We start from the raw sequence: 12,133 nt of genomic DNA, 5'->3' as shown, positions 1-12,133 counted from the left end.
ATTATAATTAAAATAGAAATAGAAATATGCGCTACCTACTAACGAATTTATTAATTTAAAAATTTATTACAAGAGCTTAAAGTAAACACTAATGTTGAAAACATAATATATTAACATGTACCATGAGAAACATTTACGTGGGTACCTAGAAAGCCACAAGCTAGCTCTACAAGCTCGTTAATAGTTTATAGAACTTTAAAAACCGAAAGGTTATAACGCTAAATTATTGATAAATTCAAAGTATAGTCAGTAAAAGCCGATTGAAAACAATTAAATAGGTTATAGGCAAGCCCGGATTGGGTAGGCGGGCAACCTGTTTTTGGGTCCATAACAAGGTATAACTTAAAGGGACCTATAACCTACTGAACTTACTTTATTAGACAGCTTATCCGTGTAAGGCTTTGAATTTAAAATTGTAGATATTATTATTATTATTATTCTATAATCATAGGGATACACTTCGTTTTAAAGAATAAATATTAATTTATCTGAGAATCTAAAAATTGCAATATGCTTAAATTAAATTGATTGTTTTCTTTTCATAAAAGTTGTCAATAATAATTTAAGTCTGTTACTCACTCAAATAAAAAAGTATTAAGTAAAATATTTTTGAGTAAGTGTCATATTCCTAGTAGTAGGTACCACCTAAAAAAGTTTGCTGTCAGCAGTAATCAAGGCATATTTAACCTAAATATTTCTTATTAAGAAAAATTGTTTTGTTTTAAATTAATAATGTATTGTACTATTGTGGGTTTGTAGGTGTGACTAAAAAAAAAAAACAGAATGTGATATTTTAACTAAACAATAAAATACAATTCCATAAATTAAACTGACATAGCATGATATACATTTTATGGTAAAATTGTTTTTTCCAAAATTATGAACTAGGTATTGAAAGTAACACAATATAATATTACTATCCCGGCAACAATTGATCTTGATGGTTGATTTGTTGATTTGCTGAAATGATATGAAATCATTATTTTTTTAATGAAAGCCTGATATTACATTTACATGATTAAATATTTTAATTAGTTTAATGTACGATAAGTTTAAGTCACAAATAATTTTAGTACTAAATAATTATTCCTCATGACTACTCCCTTTTATGCGATATTTTAAAAATTATTATTCAAATTGGTTCACGGCATTCTGGCGCTGACATAAATTTTATTACATCTCTGCTTAATGAAGCATCCGAGGCACCCGATCTTCTATTCAGTATAAATATTATTCTTGTTTCTGCATACTTCTCCAGAAACCATTCCTTCTTTAGTGTTTGATATCTCCACCCACATTATTTCCTTTAGCCACAATCAGCATATGCACAGAAAGCTATGTCAACAATCATATGAATTATAATTTTTGATTTAGTTCTGTGATCCTAATATAAAAAATTGTTTTGAACTAATTTATCGCCGTCAAATATTTTTCATTGTGTATAATATAAGTTCTACCAATGTTAAATAATAATCTTGTAAAAAAATGACAATTAAGGCATTAAATGAACAAATAATAATAGTTTTCGTTTTCAAAACACTTAACACATTGTTAGAAGAATTCCAAACAATCATTTGGTAGCATAATATTACATTATCTGATAATACAAAAGGAACATAATATAAGAATTGGATAAACTCAAAAACCGCACATAGTAATAAGTATTAAACTTTATTTTTTCTGTTTTCACTTGTTAATTAAAAGTGTAAAAGTGTAAATGATAAAAAAGAAAAGTACATCATTACATATTATTCAGAGTTAATTTGGTACAATATTGTTCTATTAATTATTGTGATATTTACAATTATCACATTTGTGATGCATAGGTATACATATTGTAAATTATTGTACAACCACATATGTGGTGTCCAGTAAAATATCATGACTATATTATTACATTAAATTATGACTTAGAAAAAATATATGTTTACCTTAGCATAATACTACAACAATGTTTATGCCTACAATAAATTATTAAAATACAAATTTGATAAAGAAACCAGCCCTAACTGACTATTGACTAGAACGGCCTGTAGTTCAATAAAGTATCAAAACAATTCAAGGGGAATCGTTTTAATTTCCCTTACTTAATTTTAATAACCAATATTTTATTAAATATACAGTACAATAATTATGTCTATATAACAATAACAACAATAATAAAACTTAATTTTACAAAAAAAGCCAGTCTTCCTGGCTTACCATTGTGCACACCCGGTGCTTACACCTAAAATAATTATTGAATAAAATCAGTCATTTTTTTTCTATCTGTTAAAATATGGATTATGTTAATACAATTTATATAAAAAAACTAGTTTGTAAGAATATGAAGTTAAAAATATATATATAAATATAAATGTATTCCAATCAACCGATATAACTGACAAGACGGTCACATAAAAATTAAAAAAAAAAAAAAAAACAATTGATAACATTATATAATATTAAAAATGACTGATGAAAACTATTTTAATTAGCAATTGTTTGGCAATAGTTATTTACAATAATAATAATTAAAAAAAAAGAGTTAACGAAAATGCCCTAACAGAATAACAGAAAAACCAAGGAAGACAATATTTATTTTTATATCTTAATAACGTCCTTAATGACAGCACGGCAAATTGGACAACGGCCTAAACGCACCCACTGCTTCTTAGCGCATTCGTAGCACATGCAAAGATGACCGCATGTGTACAAAGCACAGTCGACTGCTCTTTCAAAACAAATCGAACATTCTCCTTCGCCGGAAGGTAATTGCTGAGGGGAAAAAAATGTCAATTATTACCCATGAGTTACTCAAAGACATAAATATTTGTGCTCCAATGTCATCATCATACGAGCACAAGATAACGTTGGGTCAGGTTGTCAATCTTACCTCTGGAAGATGTGGTTGTTGGGCGACAACCGGAGCTTGCTGTCTTGGTTGTATCTGTTGGATGGTGACTGACGGCGGTCTGGCAGCGATTTGCTGATGATGCTGCATGCCGGAAGACGCCTGAGACAGGGCCGGCGACGGATGGCACATCTGATTGTTCTGAGCGGCGGGTAGGTTGACGATGAGCACTGTGCCGCCGTTGGCGTCGGTGTTCACTTCCAGGATGTTGGACCGGACCATCGGTTGCTGCTGCGGCGCATAGCACACGGTCGGCGGAACAGCCGAGACCGTCTCGTAGGAGGTAGACGGTTGCGGTGAAGAGTGGACGATCGAGTTCGGGGAGCAGCCCATGGACGGCCTGGCCAACATTTTCGACACGACGATCTGAGTGGTCGTACCGTATATGTCGAACACGCCCCACAGCATTTGTGAGTGGTCAACGCACATCAGCACGATTTCCGCGTTTCCGTTTTTGCTGCACAACACTTCGCCTGGAACAGAAAAAAAAACACTAACCGTTAAGTCCTGTTTACGGGCAAGGCATCACGATCCCTACGATGCGTTTTAAATATATTATTTATGAGGCCATTGAGGAGCGGAGAGCTGATACCAGAACAGCTTCACCCACACGGTTATTTTATTTCATCACAATATTCTATTGTTATTTGATCAATTTAAAATGGTATTGAAATTGTATAACATCCTTAATAAAACCTTGGTTTTTGACGTTATCTTCCCAGGAGAATGAAATAAATAAATCAATAATCCAGTCGATTATTGTGAGCTTAGCCGTTTTCGGTAATACCTACGCCTCATTAAATAATATCGCTCTACAGTCTACACGTAATTAATGTTGTTATGTACCGTTGTTGTTGATGGAGAATATCAGCACGTCGCCGGGTTTGGTGTCTTCCGCGACGTTCCTGCTCATGACCCAGTACTCGCGCCGGTCGACCAGCTGGTTGGGGTCGTCGGGCAGTTCGCCGATGCCGATGGTGCTCGGGTCGCAGCACGTGACGCCGAACGACAGGCTGCCCACGTACAGCTGACTGGTCTTGGTGATCTGCACCAGGTATTTCTCGCCGATCTGCAGCGGCCGTTTCGTAAACGTGTAACCCTGGAAGAAGGCGGTCGACAGCCTGGTGCCCACGCACGGCACACCGTCTTTCATGCTGATCATCACGTGCCGGCCCTTGCGCACCAGTCCCAGCGGCTCCACGTTGTCTGCGGATTGGACGCGCGGCGGAGACGGAACAACTGCCGACGACACGGTCACGGCGGACATCTGAGAGGAGATTTCCAGTTCATCGCTAAAAGAGGAAAAAAACGGAAGTTAGTATTTTGCACATCAATTATAAAATATTATTGTGAGGTAGGTATATCGGAAGTACAAGACATTCAAACATCGATAAACGGACGGTTTCGCATGCATAGTTTCCAAGTATAATATCAAATAGAAGGGTGGGGGTGGGTATTAAATTAATTGGAAAAAAAAATGTTTTTAAATTATACACCACAGGTCGATCGTTGTTGTGGAGTGTAATATGGATTTGAAAACGATAGTTTAGATTTTTACATATACTGCCCGACAGATTACTCCATTGTTTGATGCCCCCTCCCCCCCTCTTCAAATTTAAACCTGTTGGTTCCCGGCGTTACACGTGTGTAAAACCACCAAAATATCTACTCGCGATCGGTTTATATGGGTACCGCAAAACGAATTCAATCGATTTTCGTGCGATGAGGTGTCGTATAAGTGTGTTCGTTCCACAATAGTATATAATTATAGGACGTGACAGCAGTCTATGAACACACGTACCTTCTGGATATCCGGTTGTTGTTCAACTGCGGACGGCAATCGAGGAACTCGACGATGGTGGAATTGCCGTAAATGTCCAACAGCACCCACAGAGGCGACCTGGTGTCAATGCCCTGCATGAACACGCCTTTGGACTCGCCGTTGAGGCCGTAGTGCACGTCACCGCCTGCGTCTACGTAGAAAAATAACAAACCGTCTTGGACCGCGTGCCGTTCGCTGAGCGCTTTCGCCCAGAATCCCGATTTGCTGGTCAGATCTGGGGGGACAAGAGAGAAAATCGAAAATAAGTAAAGACATCGAAATAAAGATAATATTATGCGTCTAGGTGAATAGATGGTGATCACGTGGTGTCTTCTTCACGTGGTGGGCACATAATATTATTATAAAAACAAATAACAGTTATTATTATACCGATCACTCACCGGGACAAGCGTATTTCGGCACTTTCTTGACGTTCGAAGGGTCTTCGCTGGTGAAACCGAACCGGAGTACACCGCTCCAGTTGTCGGATATCTCCAGGAACTTGATGTATACTTTTTCGTTGATAGCCACCGGCCGACTGCTGAATGCCACCCCCTTGCAAAAGCTGTCCACCCTTCTGGCGACGAACCCGTCCTTGTATAGCCGGACATTTTCGCCGTGCACGTTGTGGAACCTCAGTGGCGGCAGGTTAGGGTTGACGGTGCCGGTGCCCGATTTCGGTGCTGTAAACGAACAAAAAGCAAAACCGTTAGCGACAATGATAAACAACACCGTGCGTATATGTGTGTGCGACGATAATATGTCGTTGTTCTACAGCGCGCACTGCGAGACTACATCAGGTACGATTATAATTAATATTTTTATTATTTAATCTAGGTGCCTACGACAAATTCACAAGTAGGTTTAACAATCATATTGTGTCCCCTATATATATGAATGCATGTGGGTGTGTGTGTGTGTTTGTGTGGGGCAGTGTGGGTATATGAAGTGAGGAATCGTCGAGTTTCTTTCATTCGGCGATTGTCACGGTCGAGTTTCCCACGACGACGACGTACGGTTATTATAAAAATGTGTTTCGTACGTATATATCATAATATTATTATTATTAAATATATATATATATATACATATATAGGCATGCCATTACGATTGGTGCGGGACAATGAAACCCTACACATAGTGACTGCGTATTATACGTACGATGACCGCGACAATGCACATGAAAAGCGGCCGCCGATGGCCGTGGGGTAGTCGAATGTGACATGTCATAAATGGAACAATGAGATGACGGGCAGAGGACCAACAGTACACGATGTATAATAAAGCCGGAATCGAGTAGTTTTTCGGTCCCAGTCGTAAATGAAATTCGTTTTTCTTTATGAACGTCCTCGATTATATTATTTTAATTACACAATAATATTACAGAATCGTGGTGCTCGAGTACAAAAACCAGAAAGACGCCGCCGCCGCCGCCGACGTTTTCTGATTCGACAAACGCATATAATATTATATTTTTTACAGAAAGATTCGAATCGGACTGTCATGTCAGACCGAGCCAAAATGAAATGAAATCTGATAGACAAAAAAAACTACACTCGGTAGCGGTAACTCAGATATTACGGTTTGCGGGTTTCGTCTGTGTAGATTACATTATTATTTATATTTAATTTTCCCCCGACAGACCGTGAACCGTAGTAGTAGCAGTAGTAGTACGTTTCGCATGTGTGGTTGCCAGGTGGTTGAACGCGCGTTAGTGATTCGTATATCCGGTGGTTTAAGCGGGCACGTAAAAAGGGTTATTATCATAATAATATACGAACTAAGGTCTAACGTTTACAGACACGACGCGGCGACGACGTCTTGGAGTGTGGGTTTACGACGATAACCGAATGACTGTAAACAACGCGAAGAAAAAGCAGGGAAAACGGCCCACTAAATCGGTTGAGAACGTCATAATATCATATACGATACGAATATCATAAAAAACAATTTTACGTTTTCTGCAGACGGAGACATATATTATATTATAGGAGGTTCCTACACATACATATTATTATATGCATACGAATTCGCGTATTATTATAATATATACATGGATGTGTGTGTGTGTGTGTATGTGTGTGTGTGTGTGTGTGTGTGTGTGTGTGTGTGTGTGTGTAGGCACTAGGTACATTATTTAATAATATCATAATCCGTGATAATACGATATGAATTATAATAATATCGTTGCGCGCAGAACACGCACGTTATTATAACGGGAACTTTGACGAGCATCACGCACAAGTCGGAGGCTCGAGAACTGCAGTGTAGGCGGCGGTGGATGGCGAAGGGGCTGAGGCCCGCGAGTTATCGTATACCTCCACGTCAAGTATATATACAAATAATACTGTGCGTAGTACGCAGAATAGACGATATACACATCGCAAGTACCTACCCAACTATATATATATGTATATAATGAGAGCGTTTCGATTACTCGGTCGCATTGTTCGCGGGCGGGCGAACGATCGAAAGACAAAACCCGCAAGATGGTCGAGAGAGAGAGAGAGAGAGAGAGAGAGAGTGATAGTCAGAGGGGGAGAGGGAGAGAGACGTGAAAAAACCAACCTATATAGTGAAAAAAAATTATAATATTATATTATTATTACGAGCGCAACAAGAGAGGAAACGGAGACGATCCGGTCTTGTGCACTAGAAAATTTCGTATTACAATCGCGCGGCTCGCGTGAGGGGGGCCGGGGTCTTATTGTGTGAGCGGGGCGCGCGGTTTCCGGTGTCCCGCCCGCCCGCCCATCGCGCACAACCGCGGCTGGTTCTCGCGCACGTCCGCCGGAAGTCCGAATTCGTATAGAGCGTCAAAGACGACGACGACGACGACGTTTAAACACGACACGATCGCGGGGCACAACAATATAATATACGCTTCAGCTGCGCAGGAGCATCGTCACGGCGGTCGTTTTGCAAATAACGAGGGGGGGGGAGATGGAACTCCGAGTTCAGGAGAGAGAGAGAGAGACCGGAAACAATCACGGTGAGGTATTATTGTTCTTGAAAAGTGCGAAAGTAAAATAGTAATCAAAACACCTATGAAAATATGAACGCAATCGCGTATGTGTATCACCGCCGCCCACGATAGCCGGCCGATTTACAAACCAGTTTTATTTCCGTCCATACGATTTTTGGCACCTAGCTCTATATTATTTACGTATGGCGCCTCGGGACATTCACCAATATCGTATTGATGTGACCCCCCATCGGAATCGATAGTTTCACATTATTTATCGGTATGGGTTTGTTGCGCGCGGTGATTGTGTGTCGAGACAACCATATCACGCGGGTATATTTTTATTTAACCGCGAGCAAAGGCTGAGGTCAGGCCGTCTCGTCCTCCTAACTCTGCCAACCCCCCCCCCCCCCCCGGCTGTAGGGACCCCGGGGTCCCGTGCGCGCGGTGATATAGATAACGTCGAAAGCACATTATTCTGTTATCGGTACAATTTTCGAGTGATAATGACGACAACAATATTATAATTTAATAATCGCATCGCATTACAAATGTCATCACACTATATCGGAAAACCGCAGCGGCCACCGCGCGCATTTAAATGGATCACGTCGGCCTTACTGCGGCGCTTTTTGTGTATGCGTATCAGGCACGGGCGGTTACGAATAATAAAAAAAAATAAAAAATAATAATAGTAATAGTAGTCATAATAAACCGTGAGAACGGAATGATGTCACTCTGCGCGCGCCGAGCGAGCGGCGGACGGCCAAAACGGTACGACATAAAATTTACTACGCCGGTATACGTATATATTGTATATATGTAGGTACACTCGTCCGTCGGTGTTCTTCCGTCGTATTATTTACGCAACGACGTCGTATAGGCTCAATACCCATTATCGGTACACTGTTGTGCGCTTTTGCACTGCACCGTGAATCGTGATACATATGCGATCATTACGCGGAGACGTACCTACACTGCACCGTTTGTGCCGGGAGAGGGCCGTCACGTTTTTAATCCCCGCGCACAGCGGTCGACGCCAACATTAAATCGATGATAATATTGATTGACTAACTACTATAATATGATATTATCGTGCGCGAGCCTATATACCTATATATACGGCGAATCGGTCGAAAACCAAAATATAACCCGGGATTACCAAGGTGGACCGATATCGTAGTAGTCTCCGTATCGTCCACTGTAATAATTATTAATCATTATTATTAATATTAATCCCGCGTCGCACTAAACATAATATAATATTTGAACGAATCGACAGTGAACTGATTGACAAGATTTAGTGGTCCAATAAATGTGATCATTTTTTTTGTGTGCAACGAGGGCATTACAAGAATAAAAATATAAAATATGCACGTCGCTTACGGCCGTCATCGTCGTCGGTGTCGTTTAACAGCATCATCGCCTGTCGTTCGTCAGCTGCCGTTCGATCCGCGATCGCCGAAAATCCGTTCGTCCGTCGTTTATTATTACACCTACGTACCTATTGTATAAGCGTCTGGCAGCGGCACTAGTAATATTATTATTATTGTCGTTGTTGCATGCCTCGCGGTCATGGAAAAAACGACGACGGGGCGAATGGGACGCTGCGGGGCCGAAAAACGTAACGGTTTTTTCGCGGTGCGCGCAAATCACCGTGGGGTGGTGCAGGGTTCGGCGACCCGAGGGCATTATCGTATTATGTATACAGTGTCGACCCCCGTGGGAACGCCGGCCATCTGTAGCTATTCTCGGTCGGCACTTGCGATGGACCGCCGCCGCCGCTGACAAGGCCGTTAATCCCTGTATTGGCGTCGCGTCCCCGAGGGTGTACATCGCCGCGGTCGTACCGGCGGCTTTGCTCTCGGCGGACAAGGGCGAAAAGTCGAGAGAAAACCAAACCCGCGGGGGCGTATCGCACAACATATATACACGCTGCGGCGAGCGACATGCGATCGTGCGTTTTACAGTACATTTATAAGTACACGGGGGTGACTGGGTGAGCGCGTTTGGAGAGGATGTTACGATTTAAATTTTAAATTACGATTTCAATGATAGGCAGTCAAATCCGCCAGACATACCCTACTTATATATAATATTATGTGACATCTACGAGCGAGTGCGAGTGGCCGCGGAGAACGCTGCACACCCTCTCTCGAAGATAATGCGTTCGTGACGTGGTGGACAGTATTCATTATGAAACCACTGCGACATCCAGAAAATGCTCCCCCGGGACACCATTGCGTACACCGTATTATACAATAAATTGTAACGACGACGAGACGGGTGCCACAAATATAATTACAAGACGGTCGACGACAGTAATTGACGAGTCGCGTTAATTTCGGCCAGTCAAAGGAATGAAGTCCGCCGACAGTTTGTTGTTATTATTATTATTATTATTATTAACGACCGCGGCGGACGACGACGTGCCGTACACGGCCAGGGCAATTAACACGTCGGTGGCGCCGGCGTAATATTAATACATGCGACGGCGGCAAAAGAGACTTACGGCCTGTACGTTATTCTTTCCTGTTTTTCCTATATTTGTTAAACGTGATCTCACTTCACTCAATTCATCTAGAACAGTGTTCAGTGAAATTATCGTGTGAACACGGCCGTTGCGTGCACGACCGAGAGAGTCGGAAAACGGGGGGCGACCGTATTTCTATGACTAAATATAATTACTAATCAAAAATAATATCGTAATGCGATGATTGATGACACATACCCAGACCGATTTTCTTGCGGATTTTTTTGAGACCCTTCATTTTGAACTTGAGCGGTGCCAAGAAATGGTCTACGGTACACTGACAAGGCGGTTCGGGAGCTACAGCGACGGACCTGCTGAGGTTGACGTTGTTGCTGCAGTTGTCGGCGTTGCCCAGTACACCCATTTAGCGGGATTTTGTGCGTGCGCGATGATCTCTTAACACAAAGTGGCGACGGCGGCGGATAAGCGTCGTCGCGTGCGATATCTTATACGTAATACAACACGGTCGGATGACGATGACAATTGAACGAATTATTAATAAATCTAAACACACGTGTACTGAGGATTTTTAATAATAATATAATTTATAAACTTGTTTAGCGTGAGGTGGATAAGATAGCGATAAATAGTATTTATCACTGCCGTCGTTACGAATAATACCGGAACGGTGAACGCAACGAGGAGCGAACGCGTACTGAACGTGATCGGCTCCGGAAAGGAACTGCCGAGTGTTGCTGCAATGCTGCCGAAAGCGAGCGACCGCCCGCAGTACGGTGTGAGGGCACGCGTCTCCCGCGGGCGACATCTGCTCACCCGGCGGTGCAGTGGTGGGGGGCAAGTACTAGCGCGCAGGTGGTGCAGCGCCGTCGAACACGAGACTACGGCGGCGGCGATACGCCGCCGCCAAGCACGTCGCGTATATACATAAATACATAATTTATAATATAATATTATAAACTATAAAGTGCGTATCGTAATACGGGAATTATAATTATATACGTAATAGTATATGGAAGAACGTTTTCACCTGGCGCGCGAATAATGGGCGGTGAGAGGGAACGAAACGGGAAGAGGAGGAAACACCGGAGCGCGCGCGACCGAAGCGTGTACGTCTTTTGACCGAAACAATGAGACCAGCCGACCGTCGTAAAAAAAGGCATATACATAACGTCTTGTACACGTACTCCGTCATATCAATGCTACCCCCTGGGAGACGTGTAAAGACGATTTGGTTTCTTGGGAGGACCTGCTACGGGCAATTATTGCGATACGACGACGACGATGATGGCGTGCGTCTTACGACTCTCACAACAATCGTTTCCGACAATGCGCGAATTTCAAAGGTTTTCACAAAAGAACAACAGGCCAACAGGTTTCGTCGCTTTCAAATCCCGACAGTATAAAATGTATAATATAATATGATGCAGTGAATTTTTTGAAAAAAAATACAGCAATTGCTTCGAAGAACATTGAAGACGACTACCGTCGGTAGTGCGTTAACGACTATCGAGAAAATGAGTAATAACAGCTGATAATTATTATCTATTCATAATTAATGTTTTCCGGCAGTATACGGTGATTCGCCAATAATTATATTGGTCACTTATCCAATTGATTTTGTAATTACCCAGTATTTGAACGACAATATTATAACAATCGAATATATCGTAAACAATTATACTCGTACATGGTAATACCATAACAATCTATTACATTGTCAATAATAATGATATAATGATAACCGAAACGTGAACAAACGAGGACACCTACTGATGAGTCGACGACTCAAATAACCGTACAGACCACCCATTCTGTATTCACAGTCTAATAATTGACTTCACGATTGAACAATATGCCGTACACATTTTTACATTCGTTAAAAACCCATTAATTTTCTTTGTATGTAGTTAGTATTATAGTAGTAAGCATTTTACTGGTTTGAATTTGGAAATCATCTTT

At 41.5% G+C, this 12,133-nt stretch overlaps 1 protein-coding gene across 3 annotated transcripts in view; it reads right to left on the bottom strand.

Annotated features, from left to right (window-relative positions):
* Nucleotides 1-2,036: 2,036 nt before the first annotated feature.
* The window catches only part of LOC111032061 (protein neuralized), a 32,440-nt gene continuing 22,343 nt past the window's right edge, over nt 2,037-12,133 (bottom strand). Inside the window, exons 1-6 of one of the 3 annotated variants that reach the window (XM_022312249.1) lie at nt 10,412-11,046; nt 5,117-5,398; nt 4,695-4,950; nt 3,740-4,185; nt 2,876-3,366; nt 2,037-2,757 (exon numbers count right to left, since the gene is read on the bottom strand). In XM_022312249.1, the coding sequence (XP_022167941.1) occupies nt 2,584-2,757; nt 2,876-3,366; nt 3,740-4,185; nt 4,695-4,950; nt 5,117-5,398; nt 10,412-10,577 (1,815 nt within the window). In that variant the 5' untranslated portion in view covers nt 10,578-11,046 and the 3' untranslated portion in view covers nt 2,037-2,583. Of the gene's footprint in view, nt 2,758-2,875; nt 3,367-3,739; nt 4,186-4,694; nt 4,951-5,116; nt 5,399-9,066; nt 9,261-10,411; nt 11,047-12,133 lie in introns of those variants that run through there. The other 2 variants (XM_022312256.1, XM_022312264.1) reach the window with 2 other exon arrangements.

The sequence above is a fragment of the Myzus persicae genome, unplaced genomic scaffold, assembly GCF_001856785.1.
Source record: "Myzus persicae strain clone G006 unplaced genomic scaffold, MPER_G0061.0, whole genome shotgun sequence".
In the NCBI taxonomy this organism is placed as follows: Eukaryota; Metazoa; Arthropoda; class Insecta; order Hemiptera; family Aphididae; genus Myzus; species Myzus persicae.
The sequence above is the reverse complement of the archived record's forward strand: the minus strand, read 5'-3'. Positions and strand labels throughout refer to the sequence as shown.